The 26,778-nt window shown below is 40.8% G+C and overlaps 1 protein-coding gene across 1 annotated transcript; it reads left to right on the forward strand.

Moving 5' to 3' along the window:
• The first annotated feature begins 12,653 nt into the window (after nucleotides 1–12,653).
• Nucleotides 12,654–26,750, forward strand: LOC109736908 (transcription initiation factor TFIID subunit 1). The gene is made up of 21 exons (XM_020296128.4): nucleotides 12,654–12,939; nucleotides 13,051–13,163; nucleotides 14,007–14,069; nucleotides 14,157–14,199; nucleotides 14,380–14,619; nucleotides 15,031–15,152; nucleotides 15,244–15,412; nucleotides 15,758–16,781; nucleotides 17,525–17,727; nucleotides 17,828–18,065; nucleotides 18,317–18,653; nucleotides 18,913–19,119; nucleotides 19,237–19,329; nucleotides 20,341–20,547; nucleotides 21,279–21,482; nucleotides 21,878–22,361; nucleotides 22,442–22,563; nucleotides 22,674–22,793; nucleotides 24,361–24,414; nucleotides 24,494–25,435; nucleotides 25,986–26,750. The coding sequence occupies exons 1-21, from the start codon at nucleotides 12,888–12,890 to the stop codon at nucleotides 26,337–26,339; spliced, it is 5,391 nt and encodes a 1,796-aa protein (XP_020151717.1). The 5' UTR covers nucleotides 12,654–12,887; the 3' UTR covers nucleotides 26,340–26,750.
• Nucleotides 26,751–26,778: the final 28 nt, after the last annotated feature.

Below are 26,778 nucleotides of genomic sequence, written 5' to 3' on the forward strand. Positions count from 1 at the left end.
TCTAAAAAAACCTAGTTTTTCTCAGTTTTGACAAGTCCACCGCAATGTTTGGCTGCTATTGTTTTGCTGCAGCTTTTTTACTGATAACTTTACTACGTGGCCAAATCAATCAGCAGTGCTAACTCAACTACACCTAGCAACACGACCGGATTAATCAGCGTGTGCTAACGGATGCCGGCTGCATGCAGCCCTGCCAGCCTCCTGTGTATGAGTGTGTGCTTCAGTGACCAACAATCTACTCCACATGCTAGCTTGGTTCGAGACGTGCAGCACTACCAGAAGCCCAGAATCCAGAAAGTAATCGGCAACCAGTGAATTGTTTAAAATATACGCAACAGATAGAGGAGTCGGAGGCATCCATCAGATTTTTTAATCTGGACATCAACGGGCCCAACGACTTCTCTTGGCTTGGTTTTAAAAAAAGTGGTCATGACCTCTTTTTAAAATACTTCTTTTCCTAGTACTACCATGCATTTTGGCACCAACTAATCATAATTGTTTTTATACGAAAAGATCAGATCTATTATAAAGGTTCACTGGAAGTATAAAATACCTCAAACATAATAAAAATTACACCTCAAAGTATCTAATACTGAAGTTTTTTTAAAAACCACAGTATTCCCGAAAAAACTTTAAAAAGACATCACTCCCAAACGCACCTAAGTGCTTAATATAGTACTTTTTATCCATTATTCTGCTCTAATTTAGTCATTGATAGAATAGAGATAGAGATCCAAGGATATTTAATACGAGAAAATTTTAATTAAGAACTCAATAACAAGATAATAGTGGATCGAGTACACTTGTTTAAAAACCGAACATTGTATACCACACAAAACATATCGTAAAAAGCAAGCCGACGAACGAAAGGAAAGTCTACAAATATGTTGAAGCAAAGCTATACATGGTCTAGCTAGCACTACTTCAACGAAGGGAACTCGTTGATGTCATCTATGCTTGGTGGCGACGGCGGAGCAGCCTGCTGAGGAGCCGGCGGCGCCTCCACGACTTCTGCAGGGGCCGCCTGGTAGTGGTAACGCGACATGCTGCGTTGCTGCCTCTTTGGAACTTCGAATCTACCGTCTTGTACCTTGCTGCTATCGGCCGAAGCCCCTGGGCTCTTGTCATCACCAGAAACTCCATTGTTTGCCTTCGCTCTTGCCTCCGCCTCCGCCCTGGGCCTGGCCCGGGCCTGTCTCTCCAGCTGATTTTTCCTGATTACGTAATCCCGTGCGGTAGGGTATGCCTGGGCGAATAGATCCTTGGTAAGACTGGCAGCCGGCGTCGCCGTCTTCTTGTGCTTGGCCGCCGGCGCATCTTGTTTGGCATTGGCGTCGTCGAGGTGGATCACGAGTTTGTCGCCGGGATCATTGCTGTCGAGGAGTGCGAAGAGGTTGACGCTGGGCTTGAGTCCCGCCATGTCGATCGGGTAAGCAAAACCCGCTGCGGCGGATCGAGCGTGGGACTTGCTCGTTTTGCTTGCTGATGTGCGATTCGTGACTTGGAGGCTGCCCACCAGGCGTGTATATATAGATATGGCTTGACAATTGATGCGCTCTCGTACAATCCGAGTCCAATTAGTGCTGGGTCCGCACACTGTATGAAGGGGAGATGGAGAAGGACTCGGACACGATCTACTGATGGGACTCAGACTTGGTTGCAACAGTCCGGCCGGGCTTCTAGTTCCGGTGTCTACAGCGTATAGGAGCACGTGATGATAGTGTTGGAATATTAGGCAAGTTCATGATTAATTCCAGTGAATAATTCATGACTAGAAGAGATACTAGCATGCAATAATTTAGCAAACTAGAAGAACAGCAAGACATGCATAACAGCAGAAAACACGTAACAATATCTGTAGAGACAGACATGAACAGAGGATGTTGGACGTACTGATCGTTAGCTATTATGGGTGCGACAGTGTTGATGACGATGTTGGCAACGATCTGCTGCTGACGGCGATGAATACGACGATGAATAGCACTGCCCGACTTGGACGGAAGACGACCCGTGATGACGAATTTGAGCAATCGCGCACAGCGCTTCCCAAAAACCTAATTCGTCCTCTCCCGGTGCAGGATCGCAAAGACGAACGGTTCCGGAGACCTGCTCTCCAACGCGCCGATGCACGCCGGCGTTTGGGATGGAGTAGACTACGATGGCGGCGCAAGTTGTGAGATGAGGCAAAACCCTAGGTGTTTTCGGTGTATCTCTGGCCGCAGCCGGTAGCTGTATATATATTAGGACCAGAGGTGGTATTGTGTCGCGACCACAATCCCAAACCGACTCGGTTTCTAATTCGTATACTTACCGGACAAGAAATCAAAAACTTGTCTGCCAAGACATAAAAATAAAACGGCAAAAGGAAGCTGCGCTCCTGCAAGGAGACGGACCGGATTTTGGCGGACCATTCACGCGCATGTACGCCTCGCCACGGCCCGGCGAGGCGAGGCGAGCGAGCGCGCGCGTGTGGTTTTCCCTTTCTCTTCTCACACACCACTTAGAGTGGTGGAGAGAACCCACTATATAAAGAGGTCCAACTCTTCTTCAACTTCCGGGGTGGGACTATCCCATTTCTAAACTTAGCACCACCACTTGCCATTTTACACATGGGCTTTGAGATTTCAGAAATTGCTATGAGCCTAGCCCATTAATTCTAACAGATAGCTTGGCATCTACTAGTAAAAAATTGGGAATCATGCATGGAAGCTCCCTTTCCAAATGTTGTATTCTATTTTCGGTCACAAGGCACATGCATGGACACGACAGCACATGCATGAAAAACATTTTCAAAATAAAAAATGTGCATGAATTTAGAAATTAAAACATAAAAAGATATGAAAAAACCGTAAAAAGCTGGTAAAAACAAAAAATAGAAAAGAAAACCCAGTTTATGGGAGGTTCTAAAACCTTCCTAAACTCCAATGGAAGAAAGACACGTAAAAAAAGCCACAATGGCGCGAACCAACCTGTGCTTGGATGGTGACTGTGGTATCCCGGCCTCTCAGGTTTCAAATCCTGATGCTCGCATTTATTCCTGAATTTATTTCAGGATTTTCGACATGATATGTCGGCTCAGTCTTTCGGAGATGCTCATATGTGTAAAGTGTGTGTATGCGTTCATAAGGTGAGTATATGTGCGTGTATATGAGCGCTTGCGGCTGTAAAAAAAGCCACAATGGCCTAGGCCAAGTTGCGTGCGGTGTGCTGGGGGTATGCGTTTGCATATCCACCGTGCGTGACGCGACGAATAGGAAACGATGCGGAAGAGACCTCCTAATCGGCACTTAAGGGCGCTGAAATGGTGCATGGCACATATGCGTCGCGCGACCTAGGCCGGCACGGTAAGTCGCGTTCGCTCACTCGACCATCCTTTTTTATTGCTTTTTGCTGTTCTCTTGTCGTCAGTTTCTCTGGCCTCTATAGCGGCTGGTCCCTTGTACAGGAGAGAAAACAAAATGTTTTTCTAGTTTCGAAAATTTGCTGAATTGAAGAAAGCCCATGAATTTGAAAAAACGCATATTTGAAAATGTTTCCGAATTTGAAAAAAGTTCAAGAATATGGAAAAGGTTCATGAATTTGAAAATAGTTAGCGAACTTGAAAATACTCGGGAATTTGAAAAAAAAATCATGAATTTTAAAAAGTAAGTAAATTTGAAAAAGTTTGTGACTTTGAAAAACTTGGTGAATTTGGAAATGTTCATGAATTTCGAAAAACTTCATGAATTTAGAAAAAAGAACAAAAGAGCACAACCCATGAAACCTTCTAGAAGGTTCTCAAAACATATGAGAGAAAACTTGACATGGACGGGCCATACAGGAACTACTACCTCCATCCTGATTTATTGGTCGCCTTAATATTTTGTGCCAAATTTTGACCATAAATTTAACCAAAATAATAATAATGCATGTCACCAAAAATTATATTGTCGGATTCATATTTAAACATAGTTTCCAATGATAGTATTTTCGGTTAAATGCATTAACATTTTGTTAGTCAAATCTAAGGTTAAAATTTGGCATGAAATGCGAAGGGGACCAATAAACCAGGACGTAGGTAGTAGTGTTGTGGACATGTGTCGTCATGCTGACGCCATGCTGATGTCACTTTTTTTTTTACTTTTATTGATATTTTAAATGCATATATTTCAAAATTTTGAAAACCATGATTTGAAAAAACTGTTAACATAGTATAAAAAATTGTTATCGCAGTTTTCGAAACGTTGATAATTTTGGAAAAAATGTTCGTAAAATGAAAAATGTTCACATGCTTCACAAAAATGTATGCGGAATGTTTATGAAATTTTTATATAATGTAAAATAAAATCGTACTATTAACAAATATATGTGACATCTTAAAGAAATACTCCCCGTTTCAAAAAATGCTTCTTGATATTTAGAAAAATGTTTATAAAATGTAAAATGTTCACTTAGTTTACCTTTTATTTCCATTAAAACTGTACGTGACATTTTAAAGAAATATTCATGTATTTCAGAAAAAATGTTCGAGAAATTTTGTAAAAATGTGTACACAATATAAAATAAATGTTTACATACTTAAAAACATATTTATTGTCATTATAAAAATGTAGAACATGTATTCGGGAAATGTTACCGTGTATTTGAAAAAAGTGTTCAAAACATGTATTTGAAGAAAATGTAAATCATGTACTTATAAAATATTTCGTACCATTAAAAGAATGTACGCCACATTTTAAGAAATATTCCCGCATCTCGATAATGATCATGACATTTAAAAAATGCTTTCAAAAAATGTTGATACAATGTAAAAGAAAATGTACGCATACATTAAAAAAAGGGAAACGTTTTACGGCGGCTGACCGGCCGAGCGTTGGGCCGGTCACGCACGCGTCGTTAGATCGACCAAGATCAGACGCTCCGCGTTGCACCCACGAAGCCACGAGTGTTTCGTCAGGCCCACCCAACGCACGCGCTTCCCAAGTCTTATCTTCTCAACCGGACCAGCTCTTCATTCTTAGCCACACAAGGCGTCTCCTTCCTTTGTCCATCTGATGCTCTTGGCTATGTCTCTCACTCCCTCCTCTCCCAACATTTTTGCCTCGCTGCCATGGTCTCGGACCTCCTGTCTTCTCCGCGCGCTCCTGCTCTCCTGCGAGCTCGAGGCGACGACGCTCGCACATCCATGCGGTTGCAACACCATCTTTTTGCCATGATGCTGTCCTCCTGCTACGTTTTTTTCGAGTTAGCCGGATGCAACTTTTTGATTTGTCGGTTCCAGCTTTTTATTTTGCGGGTTGCAGCAATTTCATCCTCTAACACCAAATTTTGATTGGCCGGTTCCAGCATTTTTTTCCGCCGCTTGTAGCTTTTCCCCTCGCTGGTTCCAGCTTTTGGTTTGGCTAGTCGCAACAATTTCCTTTTTGATAGTAGCATTTTTTTGATTCGTCGCTTGTAGCATTTTATTTCGCCGGTAGTAGCTTTTGAGAACGATGTTTCCAGCTTTTAATTTCGCCGGTGCCAACATATGCGGTCACCGGCTCCAGCAAATGTGGTCGTCGGCTCCAGCAAATTGTGTCGCTGGACGTAACATCCCTAGTCGCCGGTTCCAGCAAATGCAACTGCCGGTTCCAGCATCTTGTTTTGTAGCACTTTTTTTGGGCCGGATTGGAACGCAGCAATGCTGGAATCGACGATGGCAAACGAGAGAGGGCACTACAAGCTGGTGCTGCCGTGGCCGCCGCCGGCGACGAACGTGGCCGCCGCGCCTTGCGAGGGAACACCCGATGGAGGCGTGCTGGGTCTAGTGACCCCACTCCTTTTTCTCTCCCCCGCTCGTTGGTATGATTTGAGGAAAAATAATGGGGATGCGAGAGGTTAGGGACGAAGAGAGGACGGGAACGCTGGCGTTGACCAAATCTGATGGCCGAGAGATGCCAAATCGAACGCTGGCGCCCAGTACCGGCCTTAAAAAAATGCAAGTGACATTTTAAAGAAATATTCCTGCATTTCGATAAAATGTTCATGACATTTGAAAAAATGTTAAGAGAATGCAAAAAAAAATCTTGTAGGTTAAAAAATGTATGGGACATTTTTTTTAATGAAATATTCATGTATTTCTAAAAAAATGTATGTGAAATTTGTAAAAAATATTCGTAGAATGTTAAAAAGGCATAGTTCTAAAAAATATTTATTTCATTTAAAAAATGTACAAATTTTATTTGAAAAGAGCTACCATTATAGGAGAAGTGTTGAAAACATTTATTTTTTAAAAATGTCCAACGTGTACCATAAAAACTTTTTCATGTGTGTGCTAAAACAGTACAAAAATTGTACTTGGTACCCACACAAAGAAAATCAGAGAGAGAGAGAGAGAGAGAGAGAGAGAGGGGGGGAGGGAGGGAGGGGAGAGGAGTTGTTGCATATGGGTGCAAATGTATTGGACATGGAGAAGGGGGAGGAAAGGAAGAAGGATTCAGAGGGTGGTGTGACTCACCTGCGATGTCGTTGTTGTCACCTTCGTCGTCACGTCGCCTGCTCGTAAAATAGAACACCGGGAAGGAGTGCAAACTTGGATCCAGAAGCGGTCACATCGACGGAGGCATACCACCATATCTTAGCTACATGCAAATAGGGCGGGGAGATGGTAAGATTGTTGCTATAGTCCCTCTCCCTACCATCCCTTTTCCTCCCTCCTCCTAGTCGCCCGTCGACACCTTATCACCTCGTGCACCTCCCATGGCAGAAATTCATATGCCACCCCACCATCTTGTGTTCTAGGCCTTCTGCGTTGGAACTGCACCTCTGATTCCACATGTCTAAGCTGGATCGGCGGGGAATAGAATATTTGGGGTGGTGGCAGTGAACCCCTAGCATTGTTGTGCATTCGGGGGAAGAGAATACATAGGGGGGACACACACACAGAGACAGAGAGAGAGAGGGGGGGAGATGTGGGTGACGTTTCCAGGCAGGCGATGACATAACATTGATCGTGAGCTATTTGATCGGGGGGTAGACCACTAAAATAATATTGACTCTTAGATTTCGTTAGATGGACACTTCGTGGTGTGGCTTTAGAGGAATTTAAGTTTGCCCTTTTATACGTATATATTTTAGTTTTCTCTTTTATATGTACTATATAAGTAAGTTTTTCTTGAGAGAAAGTATATAGGTTGAGAAGTAGCTAGGGACACAAACGAGGAGCACATCAAGGTGCACCTCCTTGTAATCTGAACCACAATGGATGTCCATCGAGATGCGGACTGGAATCATTTTTAGTTTTCTATTGAGTCAATACAGTTTTAATACGAAATGGTACGACTCACATGGCATTGTAGAGAGGTAATGACGAGTTAATCGGTATAAGGTGCGAGACAATTTTTTTGGATTGTTAATAAAATGCCAAATGTTAATATGCATTGACCTTGTGTACATATTCCCTCCGTTTTTATTTACTCTGCATATTAGATTTGACTGAAGTCAAACTTTCTAGAGATTGACCAAGTTTGTAGAACAATACAAACATTTACCATAATAAATCTAGATGATGTGAAAGTACATTCAATAATGAATATAATGGTATTAATTTGTTATTGTATATGTTAATATTTTGGACTATGCTAACGACCAGATTCCACCGATTTTTCTTCTTCTCTCGAAAACCGTATACGCCAATAGTAAATCGCTAGTGGTTTTTCTGGTCTTTTGGCTACACAATATGAAAAGAAAATAAAAGTGCTGGAAAGGGGACTTGAACCCAGGTCTATTCATTAGAGTTTGAGCCCAATAACCGAAAAGTCCATTCTGCACCCGAGCTCATATGCTCCCGCATGAACAGTAAAATCGAAAAAAAATCAAAAAATTCCAAATTTTTTTGAGAGAAACATTGACAAAAGTTCTAAGTGCCTGCAAAAATTCATCATGAAATCACATTCCTGTAAGGCGTGGCAAAAAAACAAATTCAGTGCTTCAAAATGCGTTTGAAAGTAGCTTTTTCAGAGTACTGTTTTTGTTTTTTTGGCCATGCCTTCTAGGAATGTGATTTCATGACGAATTTTTGCAGGCACTTAGAACTTTTGTCAATGTTTCTCTAAAAAAAATTGGAATTTTTTGAATTTTTTCGATTTTTTTCAATTTTACTGTTCACCCGAGCTCATTTGAGCTCGGGTGCAGATTAGCCGTGTCCCCCAATAACCAACTAAGCCACCCTTAGTTGTTGTCTATCGAATATAAACAAGGTTATTTTAACCTTTCTTTTCTCTGTCATATCAGCGATAATAATTGTTTTTGCTTGGTAACTTTGGCATGACCAGCGTGATAACTATGACTTGAGCAACATGATAACTATACTATGATAAGCCTGATAACTATAATATGAGAAGGTTAATGACTATACGATGAGAAGCACGATAACTTTAGCATGGGGTAGTGGTAACTTCACATTGGGGTATGTTTCGACAACAAAAAGTTACCGGGACATGTTTCAGTAACGTTTTTCACATGGTTAAAGAGTTATCAAATGTGTTGTATGTAAGTTACCGGTTGTCTGGTGCGTAAATTACCATGCTATTTGCACTAGGTTATCAGGGCATATTTCTAGAACTTCTCGCCCAAGGTGAAAAGTTATCAATGCGCTTATATGTAAGTTATCAGGTTAATTGTACATAAGTTACCATCTTATTTACACAGAAAGCTACCAGGGGTATATTTTAACAATTTGTTCACCTCAGATGGTAAAAAAGTGGTATTTTATTTGAACTTGTCAGAAGCCAAGTAGTGGGTGAGTTGGCTAGTGTGTTAAGATCTCAATATTGAAGTCTTGAGTTCAATCATCAGCTTTATCATGATTTTTTAGGCTATAAAACTACAATATGGAAACTACTAGCATCAAGATTTTTTTCCAACATCTTTTTCTCCCAAAATTATCAGGCCTTCGATGTGTGAGTTATCAAGCTATTCGCACAAAAAAATAACCAAGGGGTATTTCATCAACGTGCCTCCCTCCACCCGGTCGCCAAATTTACCAAGGCCTATGCACATAAGTTATCAGGTCAGCGATGTGTGAGTTACCGTGATAGAAAGAAGAATTTTTATAAATCACTTCGGGTGAGCGGGGCCTTCAAGCGGCCTCAATACGCCGGGGTTGTAAATGACATACATATATTCACATAAAAGTTATCAGAGTATATTTCATCACCTCTATTGGCCAAAAGTTATCAAGACCGGGTTGCATAAGTTATCAGGTCTCCGATGTATGAGTTATCATGCTATTCACACCAAAAGTTACCGGGGGATGTTTCATCAACACCCACCCCTACGCAGGACTAAGTTATATAAGTTATCAGATCTGTGATATGTGAGTTATCAGGTTTATGATGTGTGAGTTACCATGCTATTCACACAAAAAGTTACCGAGTGGATGTTTCATCAACTCCCCCCTCACCCCCACCCCCGCACGAAAATTAATAGGGTGTTATCAACTTAAGACTCATGAAACTAGATATCATGATGATTGTACGTGAGTTATTGGAGAAATCCAAAGAAAAAGAACAAGGAATTTTTTCATATATTTTCTCATATAGTAGTAAAAAGGTACAAATACCTCGTTATCTTTTGATAGAGAACAACCAGTACTAGTTGTTGTAATGGTAAGGATGATGTGTATAAACACAACAGGTGCTAGGTTCGAATCCTATGTAGCACTTATATTTTTTTAGCGCTGAAGGAAAAAAAAGGCGGGCAGGAGCGACAGGATCAGAAAGAAAGATCGAAGGGAAAAAAGCGAGTGGGCGCGGGAGCGATCGTAAAGAAAGATCGAAGGAAAAAAACTGGCGGGAGCGATCGTACGTATATGTTGCTAACTGCCAGTCGGCAGGAGAATAGCTTTCTCGTAATATTTTTATCTATAAACTTTGTCAAAGTTTACAAAGGTTGACTTTGACCAAAGCTAATACGCAAAGTAAATATAAACAGAGGGAGTACATGGTTAATTTATGCATATTGGTAAAGGAAGAACGTCAGACAGTTACTACCGTAATAAATGTGTTGGAGCTCACAGGTATGCCGCGGTTCAATAAATGAAAACAAATGTCTTCATGCAATGTAAATTGGTGTTAATTCATCCTTGCTAGACCATGAAGATAAACAGTTAGATGTGGTTGCACTGATAAATCACCAGGAAAATGTGAGTAATATCTTCAAAAGAGAAAAGGTCTTGCGATTACTATAACTAAAATTTCTAGAATTATTATCACGAAGTTCTCAGTTTTTACAGAAAATAAGAAATAGAAAGACATAATTTCGTGGAATTGTACCATGAATTTTCCAATAATTAGATCATTGGGATTTTCATTAATTTTTCTAGTTGAAATTTTAACAATCATGAAATCCACTATTTATTTCAATTATCCTAGGATGAGATTCCCAGTTTTTATAGAAGACACATAACTTCGTGAAAATATATTTAATTTCACATTTACTAAATCTTGGAATTACTTTTAAAGTTGAAATGATTTACAGTTTTTAAATTGATACATAAACATAAACTTGCGAAAGAAAGTGGAAATAGTGTTGCAGTTTAGAAACTTGGTACAAACTGAATATTAGACGTGTCGCGTTATTTAAAACGCAGGGCACAACAAAATCCGCATGTGTGTGATTCGGCTTAATGATGTTGCCATCGCTGGTTTTTTTTTGACACAGTACAGACGCAATCGCTCATATATACGTGCATACACTACCCCATGAACGCACACCATACCTCTATGAGTACCTCCGAGAGACTGAGTCAGCATGTCATCTCAAGAATTTACGAAGTCACCATAGACGCCTCGTAGTCGACGAGAATGTATACTCCCACTGAAAGTGTATCGCCGAATATCCTAAAATAAATTCAAGATAAATGCGAGCAATAGAATTTGAACCCTGGTAGGCTAAGGATACCACTGTCCTCCTAATCATCCCACTACATGTTGGTTCGCTCCATGGTTGGTTGTTGGTAGGTGGCACATGAGCATTAGGATGAATGGGCCTAGTGGGGGATATTCAGTGCAAAGAATACCTCCCAATACTGCTTATACAAGAGAACATAAAACAAAGTATAATAAAGAGTACAAACATGCTAATATAGTGGTGAAAATTCCTTTTTTAGTAAAAGCAGTGCAAATTTCTATACATATTGAACGATGACATATCACAGGAGCTAGCTCGCAGGTGATCCTACGCGCATTTTCGGAGAAGTAGAGACTAGTACAATTTTTTTAAACACATACCAGCTTAATGGGCTCACTTAATCGGCGGTGGCCACCGTTATGGACCTAGCCTCGCGCCAGCTCGGCCCGCTCCCTCCCGCACCTCCCACCCGCGCCACCTCTACACTGCGGCTCTCACTTGCTCCCATCCCCTTCTCCCTCTCTCTCTCGATCCCTCCGGCCCCGCCTCGCCGTCGTCGCCGCCGCCACCCGTCCTAGATCCAGCCACCGCCGAGTACAGAGCGTCGGTATCCTCTCCCATTCAATTTTTTTTTAATTTGCTATGTTCCTTGATTTTGGAACTCTTTCATGCAATCAAGGGATTCAATTTTGGATTTGGTTTACGATTTTGACCCAGTCAACAATTTTTCAAATCTCAGCAACAACCGACCTATAAAAACATAGCAATCCCACGCACCCTCCTACCATCTAGAAAAAAAGAAGCGCTACCATGTGATATTGTAGCATCAATATAGTACTCCCTCCTTCCCAAAATATAAGACGCGGTTGACTTTGCACAGTCTTTGATGCACGAATTTGAACACTAATATAATATATATATCAAAATACATGGATTGAACATGTATAAATGTCATTGTCGTAATTGTCTTGCAAAACAATTTTATTTCATATGTCTGTATACTGATTTCATGGACATACAATACATGAAAATCGTAGTCAAAGTTGAGAAGAAGACCAGAAAAGTCAAACGACGCCTTATATTTTGATAGGAGGGAGTATATGCAACCACCGACACGAAAATTTCTCCACATAAATATAGATTGATTGGCGGATAACACAGAATCACACCACAAAAGGCCCCCCAAATTAACGCATTATAATAAAGAAAACACACTCCATCATATCCCCCACCCGCAAATTATATATTTCATCAATTTCAAATATAAGGGGTATTACTTTTTAGAAAGTCAAATTTCTTTAACTTTGACCAAGTTCAGAGCAAAAATATCGTCATCGACAATACTAAACAAAAAAATATGGAAATTCATTTCATAATGAATCTAAAAATACCGATATGATATGATGGATTTGATATATTTCTCTACAAATTTGATCAGATTTAAAGAGTTTGCCTTTTCAAAAAAATAATACACCTTATATTTTGGAACAGAGTGATTTTTTTAAGAAACTCAACAACAGTAACGACGCAGGAAAGCGCGTCCAATCCTTCTAGTTTAATGATGATATATCACAAGGTAGGCTGCAGGTGGTCCTACGCGCATTTTCGGAGAAGCAGAGACTAGTACAGTTTTTTTCTCATATAACAGAGGCCAGCTTAATGGGCTCAGTTAATCGGCGGTGGCCACCGTTACGGGCCGAGCCTCGCGCCAGCCCGGCCCGCTCGCTCCCGCACCCCCCACCCGCGCCGCCTCCGCACTGCGGCCCTCACTTGCCCCCGTCCCCTTCTCCCTCTCCCCCGACCCCTCCTGCCCCGCCCCACCTCGCCGCCGCCCCTCCTCGCCGCCGCGGCCCCTCCCAGATCCATCCGCCGCCGAGCACAGAGCGTCGGTATCCCCTCCCCACGTCGCTGCCCCCGGGACCCCAGATCCGCGGCGCAGGCGCTGCTGGCGGTGCGCGCCTAGGGTTAGCGCCCGCACGCACGCACGCGGCTGGTGCCGTCGCGGGGCGAAGGCGGCCATGAGCGACGGCGAGCGCCGCGACGAGGACGTGGCGACCACCAGCGCCGCAGGTGAGCCCGTCGCCCTCCCATCCCAGGGCTGATCGATCGATTGACCGGGTGGTAGGTATCGAGCTGGTTTTACTCGCCTTATTATATCTCGCTCACCTGCCATCTTTCCAGATGACGACGACGATGAGGACTACGAGGAGCCTGGCGGAGAGAACCATTTCCTGGGGTTCATGTTTGGCAACGTCGACGATGCCGGCGACCTCGACGCCGACTATCTCGACGAGGTGAATGCAGTGCTCGCTGTCTATGTTCTCCCAGGCCTGGGGAATCCCCTGTTTTTGTTCTTTGTGTTTTTCTGTTTCCATCTGGCTGCATCCAGCAGAGGACACACCTATGCAAGTTCTGTCTTTTATATCTCTACCCAATGGTGCCGATCCATTCCCGATAATTCGATACGCCTTAACTTTATGTTGGGTAGAATAGAAATGCTTTAGTATCACTGAAGGAGTGGATAGACTTTACGAGGTCAAAGACTCTTGTTTTACCTTGTTCTGTTGGGTGAATGGAAATACTGTATCTTTTATTGATGATGTCTAATATGAGCAGGAATAGTAGTTCCCTCTTTCTGCAGACAGCCACTAGACAACTGTGTAGAGTTTCGAATTGAAGTTCAGAGATTTCAAAAATAGCACAAGTCGGCTTGGACGTGGATAGGAGGATTGCCATCAAAATGACGGTTAAAACCCGATGAATCCACTGATGGTTCCTCTCTCCATCTCCATTTTCGGCTTTTCCCTAGTAGGTCTTCACGATTTGACCAGAAGAAGTCCAATTTTGTAACATAGACTTACCTCCGTTCTTTGCTTTTCGCTGGAACTTTTGACAACAGGAATTTATTTAGTTTCTTTGTATTGTAAATTTGTAATGATGCTTGTGCTCAGTAGCGGTGGCAGGACTCAGCCATGACCCAGGCAGCCTATAAGCACTGTAGCTGTAGCTACAGTGCTTTGCTATAGTCTACAAAGGAAATGGCCGCACGCCCCAGGCAGCGGCCCGGTATGCCTGGGGTCTGGCGCCACACTGCTTGTGCTTCATTTCTTACTACATCTATTTTTTTGAATTACCAGGATGCGAAGGAACATCTTTTTGCGCTGGCAGACAAGCTTGGTGCATCTCTGAAAGACATTGATGTATGGTATTCAATGATAATTACAATATTAATTTGATGAAACCTTTCTTGTTTTCAAACACATTAATGCTGTGTTGTTTGCTTATAGCTGACTAAGTCTTCTCCAGCAACAGCCGATCCTTCTGAGCAAGGTAAGTGCCATCTCTATAATTCCGTATAAGCATGAACCCGTTTTAATGGTTCTTCATCGAGTTCCAATTTGTGAACTATTCATTATTCTGCCCTTTTCTGACAGCTTTGGTATCCTGTTTTCCATCTGATCATATATTTGTATGAAATAGTTGATGTATGATCTTTTTTCTGTTCTGTAGATTATGATGAGAAAGCAGAGGATGCTGTTGACTATGAAGATATTGATGAACAATATGATGGACCTGAAGTTGAAGCAGCTACAGAGGAAGACCATTTGCTATCCAAGAAAGATTACTTCTCCTCAAACACAATGTTTGCTTCGGTCAGTAGTAAAGTTTCAGTGTTTGATGAGGAGAACTATGATGAGGATGAAGAACCACCCAATGATATCGAGTTACCTGGTGATAATGTTATACAAGGTTTGGCATATCTGTACGCATAATGTGCTTGTGCTTATTGTTAAGTTTTTTTGTTTGGTCTGGCGAGTGTTGCTCATAGTGGTTCATCTGACTATCTGAGAAAATCAGCAGTATTTTTATTTACGTTAGGCACCAACATTATTGTTTTCATGAATGGTGTTCATTTTGAACTTCTGAAAACACCGTACAACTTGTTTTTATGCATTTCTTATTACTCCATGATTAGTTTACGGAGAATAGGTTTGGAAGCAAAACAAGCCAATTTCATCTGTTGAAGTCAACACCCCTTGTAATTTATGTTTGAATATTTACGTCTATGTATTTCAGCTTTATATAGTTCGTATTTGAATTCTATATATGGATATCATCTTGCTTAGTTGACGTAAGTCTCCTTTGCTTTTATCAATTTAGATGTCATTTCAGCCGAGCAGCCGGAAATATCACCCTCTAATGATAATCCGGCCATTGGAAAGGTATCTAGCCCGTTGCCACAATCTGGGGAAACTATGGATGTTGAATATGAAGTTTGTCAGGTACACATTATTTCTACTCATAAATCTGCATTTCCTTTGTGATGATGTATGTACCTGTCTCACTGGACTGCTCGTTTCTAACAATTGTCAGGAAGAAATTGACACTGAGGAAGATCAACTCGAGTCTAAATCTGCGTCTACCCTCCCTGTTTTATGCATAGAGGATGGGAGTGTGATCTTGAAGTTCTCTGAAATTTTTGGTGCACAGGAGCCTGTAAGAAAGGTCAAGACAGATCAGCATAAGCGGCCAGTGAATAAAGGTATTCAACAGGCTTACTATAAGACAAATCTAAGAAGATCGTCATGAACCCCTTGACAGTGTGGCATATATAGCTGGGTTGTGATTTGAGGCATATTAACTTGAAAGTAATGGTAACACATAATTATTTACTGTTTCTGCTTAGGTTCTTTATTCTGAATATAAACAAATTTAGTTAGCAGAAACCATGCGGAGGGTATATGCCCACTACTGCTTGTATGGTTTCCAATCTTAGATCATTTAATCTGTCCACCACCACTCCCCCCCAAATCATATGTGTGCAAAATATGACCAATTTAATAGAAATTAGTTTTAAAGGCCTTTCTCTGGTATTAATTGCTTCCAGAGCTCTGTATCACAAACATCAGTGGCATTGTTGAGGATGACGAGGAAGTATTTCTAAGGAGTACTATTCAAGATGTCTCATCTTTGAAGCATATCAAGATGAATGAAGAGTTTATCGAGAGTGACAGTGATGAGTTAATTTCTAGTGATACTTTTGGGTTTAAAGATTTATGTCTTTCTGAACAACCAATGAAGGATGTACACAAAGAGTTCCCTACTGCTAAACAAGCTCTAGTTTGTCCTGATGTTTATCCACTTGAGCACGAAGACTGGGAAAATGGTATCATTTGGGGCAATTCACCAGCAAGTGAAAGTCAGTCTTGTTTAAAAAGCTGTCTGATATCTGAAGAGAGCTCTGATGCTCACAGTGAAGATGAGGCTAAGGATTATGGTTATGTATCCAGGCGTTGTGATGTACAGGATAAAAATAATGGTTCTCCAGTAATAACAGAGCCTTTTGGCTGTACAGAAATGCCTGCTTCAGCTAGTTATCATTCCCCTGAGAATAGTTATCCTCCATTGATAAAGGAGACTCCTCAGGAGAAGAATGACTTAGACCACGCGGAACCAAATAACATAAATGGAACAGTTAAAATCAATACGATGAAGTGTTTAAGCAACCTCTCTCTTCTGAACAAGGAACTGTTGGAAGGATCTTGGTTGGACAATGTAATTTGGGATCCCAGTGAGGATACTCCTAAGCCTAAGTTAATCTTGGACCTGAAAGATGACCAGATGCTTTTCGAGATTTTAGATGAGAAGAATGGGGATCACCTCCGCTCACATGCTCGTGCGATGATTGTTAGTCGGCCAATTAAGACTGCAACAGTGGAAAATTTTGGCCATAACAACCAAGCAATTACATTGGATGCCCAATTCAACATTTCCAATGACAAATTTTATTCCAACAGGAAGATGTCCCAACAAGCTAAATCTCATACTAAAAAGCGTTCTTCAATGGGCATAAAGGTGGTACATTCTGTTCCTGGTCAGAAGTTGCAGACCATGAAGCCAAAGCTGAGCACGTATGAGTCTCTCATCCCTTGCCATAAAATTCCACATCTATTATTAGTTGATTAGTTGTCTTGTTTGGATTAATGAACTTGTATCTGATGAATCTTGCAATCTTTATATGCTTATTTCATCACTGTGATAATTATTGCACATGGGGTGACATTTTTTTTTAATAAAAAGGGTGTCAGATCATTTCAAATAATTCAACTGAAATGTGTGACATATCTGTTTGTTTCCAATTCTTCATCGATAATGTATAGTCAAGTAGCAACCAGCAGTTTTGTTGTCTTGGGAAAATATTTCTGTAACAATGGATTTGGGCACCATATGTATCTGTATGCATATATAATTATATATTTTACCACTGTTTCACTGGATTTCTGGTTTCTGTAACTGGGCTTATTCTACTGAACTCTATTCTTGTCTGTATTTGTATAGCATATACTCCCTCCGTCCCAAAATTCTTGTCTTAGATTTGTCTAAATACGGATGTATCAAGTGACAAGAATTTTGGGACGGAGGGAGTATATCTTACCACTGTCTTGGGGAAATATTTCTGTAACAAAGGATTCTATTTGTGAGGCTTGGCTCCTTATGATTCACATGTTTACATTATTGTTCTTAGCTATATTTAGCAAGTGTACTTCTGGGGCTTTAGTTGTCAACTTATCATGTGTAGCTCATGTACTGAACTCTATTCTTGCCTGTTCTTTGCTGACTTCATCTCTAATAAGTTTTATCAACTTTCATGCAGTAACGAAATTGCAAATTTCCATAGACCAAAAGCTAAGTGGTACCCCCATGAAAATAAACTTGCTGCTGAGTTGCAAGGAGCTGCTTGCAGTCATGGGTCAATGACTGTTATAGTAATGACGTTAGCAGGAAAAGGAGTGAAACTTCTCGTCAATGCAGAGGAAACTCCACTATCAGTAAAATCAAAAGCTTCCAAGAAATTAGGCTAGTACTCAAATCATTGTCCTGCTCTGTTCTGTTTTTTTTCTTAGTTTAGAAAGCCATCAACAGTTATTTTATGATGCCTTAACTTTACTCCATGCAGAATTTAGACCATCTGAAAAGATAAAATTGTTTGGTTATGGAAAAGAACTCCAGGATGACATCTCCTTGGCCATGCAAAATGTGCGACCAAACTCTATTCTGCATGTTGTTCGCACTGAAGTACATCTATGGCCAAAAGCACAGAAGTTGCCTGGAGAGGACAAGGCTCTCCGTCCTCCTGGGGCATTCAGGAAAAAAGCTGACTTGTCTGTTAAAGATGGACATGTATTTTTGATGGAGTAAGTCCAATCATAATATTTCTCTTCATACCACAGGTGTTGTAATTTTCACATATGCAAATTATTTTATGTGAAAGTCATATTGAAACTTTTACTGCTACTTTGGCCAAGTGGTGAACATGATGGTACTATGTACAAAAAATGGTATTGATCATCTAAATGGCCATATGCTGTACTTGTTGTTTTGATCATGTATGTTTTTGTTCATTAATTAATGTGCTGCCATGTGTTATTTATTGCTTTTAATGCAGATATTGCGAGGAGAGACCTTTACTGCTTGCAAATGCAGGAATGGGTGCTCGACTCTGTACATACTACCAGAAAACTTCACCCACTGATCAGACAGCTATATCCCTGCGAAGCAACAATGATGGACTGGGTACAGTGCTTGCTATTGAGCCTGCTGATAAATCTCCTTTCCTAGGAGATGTACGTTCTGGGTCCCAGCAATCATGTCTTGAGACAAACATGTACAGAGCACCTGCATTTCCTCATAAGTTGGCATCGACTGATTATCTTTTAGTTCGTTCGCCGAAAGGGATGCTTTCTCTACGCCGCATTGACAAGCTATATGCTGTTGGCCAACAAGTAAGCTCTTGTACTGAAATACTCTATTCTATATCTGCAGGATGTTCATAATATTGTCACTCTTTTTCTTTTTCTTTTTGAAATTTTCACTTGGAAGGGAACTATTGTTGGATTAGTTTGCTGGGGTTATTTATTTATTTGTTGTGCTGCAAGTTTGTAATGCTGGAAAATCTACAACTAAGCGTTGCTATATTTTATACTGCATCAAAAATACACGCTGTGATCATCAATAAATGATAGATTTGTGCTCTCCTGGCAGGAACCACACATGGAAGTATTTTCACCAGGAACGAAAAATCTGCAGAATCATCTTTTGAATCGAATGCTCGTATACGTATATCGTGAATTCCGTCTTAGGGAGAGGCCTGGTGTTCTATCTCAGATTCGAGCTGATGAAGTACCTATTCAGCATCCTCTGACAGAAGCTATTGTGAGAAAACGATTGAAGCATTGTGCGGACCTGAAGGTAGATATATCACCCATGTTATTATTACTTCTATAATTGTACTGAAATCTCATTTGGTTTTCCAGCCATGGACTTCTGTTTACCATAATTAACGCTCTCATGCATTCATTTAAACAGAAAGGACCCAACGGACATTATTACTGGACACAGAGACCTGACTTTCGGATTCCGTCAGAGGAGGAACTTAGAAGATTGGTGTCACCAGAAAGTGTGAGTTTGTCAAAATTACCTTGGTCACTTGGGACAAACAACTACTTGTTGATGACAATTTTCAAATACTCCTCTCTTAAAGAATTGTGTATGCTGGTCAGTCATAACACACATGATATATGAGGATAACCAGGTTGATCGGTCACTCAGTTCCTCCATTCCAAAGCCCCAAACCCTCGTGCATGAATTAAAGTATAAAATCAAGGAAAAATAGTACTGATTAGTTCTGTTTATAGGAATAATCAATTGCTTAAATCTCTCCCGCTTGACATCAATACAAGTGGTTGAAGTGGAAAAGTACAATTCTTGGTTTCGAAACAAGACCAACTGAAAAGCAGGCCTTATGTTTTTAATTCTAGTATAAGAGATGACTGTCAGTTTAAGCACTCTTACTAATTTTAGAGTACTATCAATAAATGCTACTCCCTCTGTTCCATAATGTAGTGCCTATAGATTTTTGCAGAAGTCAAACATTACAAACTTTGACCATATTTATAGAGAAAAGTAGTTACATTTAGAATACCAAATAGACATCATTGGATACATCATGAGTTATATTTTCAGAATGTACATATTTAGTATTGTAGATAGACAGTTTTCTCTATACACTTGGTCAAAGTTAGCAAAGTTTGACTTTCACAAAAATCTATAGGCACTACATTATGGAATGGAGGGAGTATGTAGTAAATTGCAATATTTCGAGGAAACTAGTAAGCTGTATTATATATAGGTTTCGTAGAGAGACTAGTAGATAAAGCAGAAGACACTTCCTTCTAGGGAATGCTTAAGAAGGAATGGATGGCCATGACTTGCTCAAGATTAGCAGCTAGGTTGATAATTAATTCTTCGCACATCTCAAGTAAATAAAGATCCTCACGAAACTGGCCATGATTTGTTTGTGGTAGTGTAACCACCCTTGTTCTTTTGTAGTTTAATTTTCGCTTTGAAAGGGGGTCTTGTCTTGCTATTGAGTTTATGGTAACTGAAAGTCTGAAACTTCCAATTCTCCAGGTCTGCTGTCATGAGAGTATGCAAGCTGGTCTGCATCGTCTCAATCGCTTAGGAATCGAGAAGCTTACTCAGCCTGTGGGACTTGCTTCTGCAATGAATCAGCTTCCCGATGAAGCAATTGAGCTCGCTGCTGCAGCACATATTGAGAGGGAGTTGCAAATCACTAGCTGGAACCTTACCAGCAATTTTGTTGCTTGTACCAACCAGGTACTTCACTATATATATTTTCAATTGATGCACTCAGTTAGCCAGACCAACTTATTTGCCTATTAAATGATAGCTTGTGGAACTAAAACCACAGTTGGTGCAAAGGACATGTTAATCTTTGATGTATTCTAGAGAGACCATGGATATAACCTTCATCTATCATTTGTTGCCGAATATATATTGAGAGAATATGGACACTGCTTTACCATGTAGCAACATGAAATACTATTCTAACGTTGAAATGACAGGCTAGTAAGTGACCAAGTAAGTCATACCTAGTGGATACAGGGTAGAGGTGAAAAGAGATGGTGAGGGCATAGAAAGGGAAATAAGGAGATGGGAGAGTGGGATGGAGGGATCAGACTTCTCCCCTGTGAGTTTGAGTGGTATACACCACACAGCAACACTATGACAAACTCTATCCTGAGAGACAGGTGTTCAGAGAGGGTTTTTTTATGATCTGGGTACTACAGATGAGTATTACTCCCTCCGTCCGGAAATACTTGTCGCATACATCCATTTCCCCGACAAGTATTTCCGGACGGAGGGAGTATATTTCTTGCCTGTATCAGTGGCAGATCTAGTTAGATGGTTCATGTATGCATGTTTTAAGTGCAAGTTTGTATGCTCCTTTTAATAAATGAAAGTATAGTACATTATTAGTGTTCCTTGTCTATTGTTGTGTGAATTCGGCTCAATTGTTCTAATCTAATTTTCATGGGTGTACGCAGGACAGAGAGAATATCGAAAGACTAGAAATTACTGGTGTTGGTGATCCATCTGGCCGTGGACTAGGATTTAGCTATGTGCGGGTAACTCCAAAAGCACCTGTCTCCAATTCATCTCATAAGAAGAAGTCAGCTGCAGCCAAAGGTACCACTGTTACTGGAACAGATGCTGATCTCCGCAGGTTAAGCATGGATGCTGCCCGAGAGGTACCATCAAACCCAATGATTTAGCAGCACTATACACATTAACATTGCCAGGGCGTCCAGACGTTGACATGACTTAGGATCATGGAACATGAATCAGTGAGAACATAAATGTGCATTGGTAGCCTTTCAAAGGGTTATTTTATTGACTGGTTTATGAAGAAAGTTACATGTCGATCCCTGCAGAAAAAGGAATAATTACCTCCATACATTAACATAAGAAATATAGTTGGCCCAAAATGCCATTGGCTATGACAGACAAGAAGTGAGACGTACCTCTCTCATGTGATTGAACATAGATGAAAATCTGACCTATTTTTATATATGTGCCATGCCTTTTTTTTTCTGTCTTTTATACACTGATCACTAATGCTTGCCATTGATATTGTTGTAAATAGTTGCTTCTCAAATTCGGAGTTCCAGATGAGCAAATTGATAAATTAACAAGGTGGCATCGTATTGCTATGGTGAGGAAGCTTTCAAGTGAGCAAGCAGCGTCAGGAATTACGATTGATGAAATTCCAGTTAGCAAGTTTGCACGTGGACAAAGGATGTCTTTCATGCAGCTTCAACAGCAAACTAAAGAGAAATGTCAGGAAATTTGGGACAGACAAATTCAGTCGCTTTCTGCTATAGACGGTGATGACAATGGCAGTGATACAGAAGCCCATAGTGATTTGGACTCGTTTGCCGGGGATCTTGAAAACTTGCTGGATGCTGAAGAATTTGACGATGAAGATGTTGGTACTGCAGACCTGAGAAGCGATAAAGCAGACGGAATGAGAGGGCTCAAAATGAGAAGGTGCCCTACCCAAGCTCAGTTTAACGAGGAAATTCAAGATGATCAAGCAGAAGCTGCTCTAGTAAAAAAATTGCTCGAAGGTTGTTGATTGCTACTTCCATAACTTTGCTTTCCACATACCAAGTTTAGTAATTTTGATTAACGGACTATTATGTTGCAGAGAGTGGCAATGACACGAAGAGGAAGAAACAACCTGTGGATACGACGAATCAGGGTGCCAATAAAACGAAGCAGTTTAAGGCATTGACGCCAAAGGAGAGCACACCAAGAGGAGCGAAAGAGGTATCAGAAGCTCATCTGAAGTTCAAAATCTAGTCTTGGTTGTTGCTGATTCATTTTTGTTGCCATACTAGCAGAAACGAGCTCTAATAGACTCATATGACTGCGTGCAGGTTGACAGTTCTTTTACTGAAGGTGGCTTATCCTCCAAACTGAAAACCAAGCTGACGGTTGATGCAAATGATATCATTCTGGTTAAAAAGAAAAATGTTCAAGGAAAGGATGGTTTAAAGGTAAGTTTAGAGCATGATTGTTATTTATGAACTAGTATTATATCCCAGCTGGAGAGCATTGACTTTCACATGTGTAGTTCCTACTGAGATTTTGTGGCAAGTTGTATTTAAATGTACATTCTTTTGTGTCTTCTGGAATTAGTTTTCCTTTTTTTTTGCCTCTTTTCATATTTGATTATTGATACTGTGCATGATCTGGCACACCAAAGAACTTGCACCGACACCATATGTTGTTGTAGTGGCTCTAATATGGTCGATATTGTCACTCTAGCATAACAATCGACAATCCAGACTGCCAAGTATACTGTGAAAACGGCAGCATGATTCTCTTTGCCAGAGTTTGTTGGTTTATAAATTGGGCTTGTTCCTAAACAAAATATAGAGCATATTACAACTATTGGGGTCGATTTTGCACAGAGCACCTACTCTACTGGTTTGTTGCATAAAACACCACCTATTTGTGTAATCTATTGCAGCTAGCTCTAATCCATCGTTTGGCTTAGTTGACATGATTCCTGACGGGTGGGTACCGCTTGTAAGTGCACACCGGTTTGGTTGAAATTGTTAGTATTTGTTGGCTCATTCAAGTTTTTGGCTTAAAATTCAAATTTAAATAAGATACAAAAAAATCCAGTTAGTAATACATGTACTCAGTACTGACCTGGAACTTTTTTAGCTCATTTGGACCACAGGTTTGCGGGATATTGGCAGATTTAGTTGGCCCATTAAAAAAAATTGACCGGCTGATGTGGCCTTTTCCTTGCCACATGCACACTTAGAAGAGGGACCGACCGACCAGGAATCTTGTTACCCAAGCCAAACGATGGATTAGAACTAGCTGCAACATACTACACTGATAGGTGGTGTCTTGTGCAACAAACCTGTAGAGTAGGTCTTCTGTGCAAAACCGACCCCAAATAGTTGGTGGTTTCTGCAATTTTCTCACAAAATATATAATAAAATTTGGAAAGAAATATGGTAAATTATTGAAAAGATAGATATTTTGGGAAGCTTGTCTTCTTATTTTAGTCGATTACAAATTTGCTTCTTTTTCCAAATGTTTAAGACTCGAGGTACTTTTGAGGCCTTTACATCATAAGCAAACTTCACAAGGGATACCAACCCATGTTTGAAATCTGGCTTGCCTTTATTAATCTGGTCAATTTTTCAGAGCTATCCTATTTAGTACTGTAAATTCATCCACACACTAAGTAAATAACTAAATATTAATGGGTCTGGATCAGTTCATTTTGCTAGGCAGTGACATCTAAAAGTGCAGTAAGTTTATACTGATGATGTTCTATTTACTAGACTGCACAATGACTAGCTGATGAGTTAGTGCAGTGCCATGTTTGTATTCTTGTGACTATTTAGTGACGGTAATACTGTTGTAGGGTATTTTTTTGGCTTCCAGATAGCTACTTAGACTAACCAAATTGAATTCTTGTGTCGAGGAACCTATGGTTCATGTTTCCAACTTATTGACTTGAAATAAGAGTAGCATTTATACCAATGATCATATCTCCTCTTCGTTATTCTTATGTGGCTTGTCTTTTCTTATTTTAAGGAGAAGAGGCAGGGAGCAAGGGGGGACAGTCTTGTATGTGGAGCTTGTGGTCAGGTAAGGCATCATAGTACATTCAGTTACTCGCATGTTCTGAATTTCCCTCCTGACTTTGTGTGTCAAATTGCTATTATAGCTTGGACATATGCGGACCAACAAACTGTGCCCCAAGTATGGGGAGGATCCAGAAACCTCGGAAATGGATGCGGTTTCCTACAGACCTAATCCTCTTGATGTAGCAAGTCATGGTCAAACGAAGACACTGGGCAGGAGGTTGGTAGCCAAGGTTTCTTCTGATGTTCCTGAAACTGAAGGGCAAGAAAGCATTGAAAAGATCAAACCAGTAAAATTCAGATGTGGGGCACCTGAGAAGTCCTTGGATCGGAATAGGTCAGTGGCAGGTTCTTTGGTTTCTGATAAACTTACAACGGATGCTACAGATTTGAGATCTACTGGAAAGGTTAGCAAGATTAAAATATACAGTAAGCCTAAGACTGAAGATTATCCTCCTGATACTCCTAAGCCATCAGTTGTGATACGGCCTCCTGCTGAAGTAGAGAAGGATGTACCTCGTAAGAAGGTCATTATCAAGCAGCCTAAAGGACATGTAGACCAGCTAAGAGCTATTGAAGTTAGGAGTGGTCAGGAGCCTAGGAAGATAAGGAAAATTGCTGAATTATCAAGTTTTGAGAAGAACAGCAGAGATGATGATGGTTGGTATGCTGGAGAGCCCAGCCAGATGAACTCCTCGCATGATAGGTTGGGTCGGGATGGTAACAGGAAAAGCAAAGAAGTAATGGGAGCTGATGAATCCTGGAGAGCTTTTAAAGAGCAGCGAGAGAGACAGGAACAGAGGCTAATTGAAGCTAGGATTTATAGCCGGGAGGAAGAGCTCCAGAAGGCAAAGAAGAAAAGCAAGAAAAAGAAAAAACATGAATTTCGAGATGCTGACATTCTTGATCACAGGCCATACAGAAATGACAGGAAGGTACCTGAAAGAGATCGAGCATCAAAGAGACGTACTCCAGCTGATATGACGGATTATGCTCCATCAGCGAAGCGACGCAGAGGAGGAGAGGTACTTGTTTTCGCTCATGTTTGGTGGAATGTTCATTGTTTTAATGTTTGTCTACGACCATTTTACCGATTCCGCTTTATGAGTTACTTGTAGCCACACTTCAACTAATTACAGAAATATAAGGGCTTACCAATAATTGTATGAAAGTCATTTTGTTTTCTTCTTCTGGCAATTTATTCATATCTTTCTCATCAAAACAGTCTCACTCAAATGTATGACCTCAACTCATTAACTTGTTTATCTGTGAAGAGATGAAACCACAATAGTATAAAAAATCACTTGGATCATCATACGTCGTCTATTTTATTTTATATTCTCAAATTTCTCATTTTAATCATTGCCTTCAACATCGTACATCATTTAGTTTTTCAACCAGTTCCTAGTAGCATTCTCTACACACACAAGGTAGGGATGCCACAGCTTGTTTGAAAGACCAAACAGAGCCAATTGATGTTTGTTTCTTTGCTAGACCAGGAATTTGAAATTTGAACTGAACTTGTTTTATTTTTTTGAAAGGTGAACTGAACTTTTTTTTTAACATCTGATGCAGGTTGAGCTCTCCAACATATTGGAAAAGATAGTTGACCACTTGCGGAACCAAACTGCTATATCATTGCTGTTTCTTAAACCAGTGACAAAGAAAGTCGCTCCCGATTACTACGACGTAATCCAGCGCCCAATGGATCTGGGTACCATCAGGGACAAGGCGAGGAAGATGGAGTACAAAAACAGGTATGAATTCAGGAATGACGTGGCACAGATAGCAGACAACGCGCACATATACAACGAGACGCGGCATCCTCACATCCCTCCGCTGGCCGACGAGCTCCTGGAGTTGTGTGACAACCTTCTTGATGAAAGCGCGGACGTGCTCGACGACGCCGAGAGCGCAATGGAGAGCTAGCTAGCACAATAACAAAGATACGGCGGTGGCCGTGTCCTAACATAGATTGCTGCACCTGCTGATCGGTAGCGAGGTCGGGGAGGAAAGCGCACCTGTACATGTGGTTTAGGTTCCGGCGATCGCATCGAGGCACGTGCGGTCCCAGTCCCAGCTGTTTTGCCTGGCTGTTGCTACCAGGCGCCGGGAGTCGGAGTGTACACAAGCTCTAGGGTAGTCATCGAGGGCCCGCTGTAACTATTCGGCCTCCTGTTGTAAAAATGTAGCTGTGTAACTTTGTCAATATTCAGCTGTTGTAGTCGTGCATCCTGTGCGAATGATATTGGTCCATATGGGTATAGATGCAACAAAGCAACTATTCTTTGGGGGTCCTCTGTTGCTAATTTTATTGGTATAAAGGTTGGTGAACTAGTATTAACTTGATCCAACTCCAAAATACATG

This window comes from Aegilops tauschii, chromosome 7 (genome assembly GCF_002575655.3).
Source record: "Aegilops tauschii subsp. strangulata cultivar AL8/78 chromosome 7, Aet v6.0, whole genome shotgun sequence".
Taxonomy (NCBI): Eukaryota; Viridiplantae; Streptophyta; class Magnoliopsida; order Poales; family Poaceae; genus Aegilops; species Aegilops tauschii.

What these genes read in the sequence shown, in the direction of transcription:
- LOC109736908 (XM_020296128.4), top strand. Translation starts at nt 12,888, where the DNA reads ATGAGCGACGGCGAGCGCCGCGACGAGGACGTGGCGACCACCAGCGCC. An exon ending in GGCGACCACCAGCGCCGCAG is followed by an intron (nt 12,940 to 13,050) that starts GTGAGCCCGTCG and finishes CCATCTTTCCAG; the next exon opens with ATGACGACGACGATGAGGAC. An exon ending in AAAAGCTTCCAAGAAATTAG is followed by an intron (nt 17,728 to 17,827) that starts GCTAGTACTCAA and finishes TACTCCATGCAG; the next exon opens with AATTTAGACCATCTGAAAAG.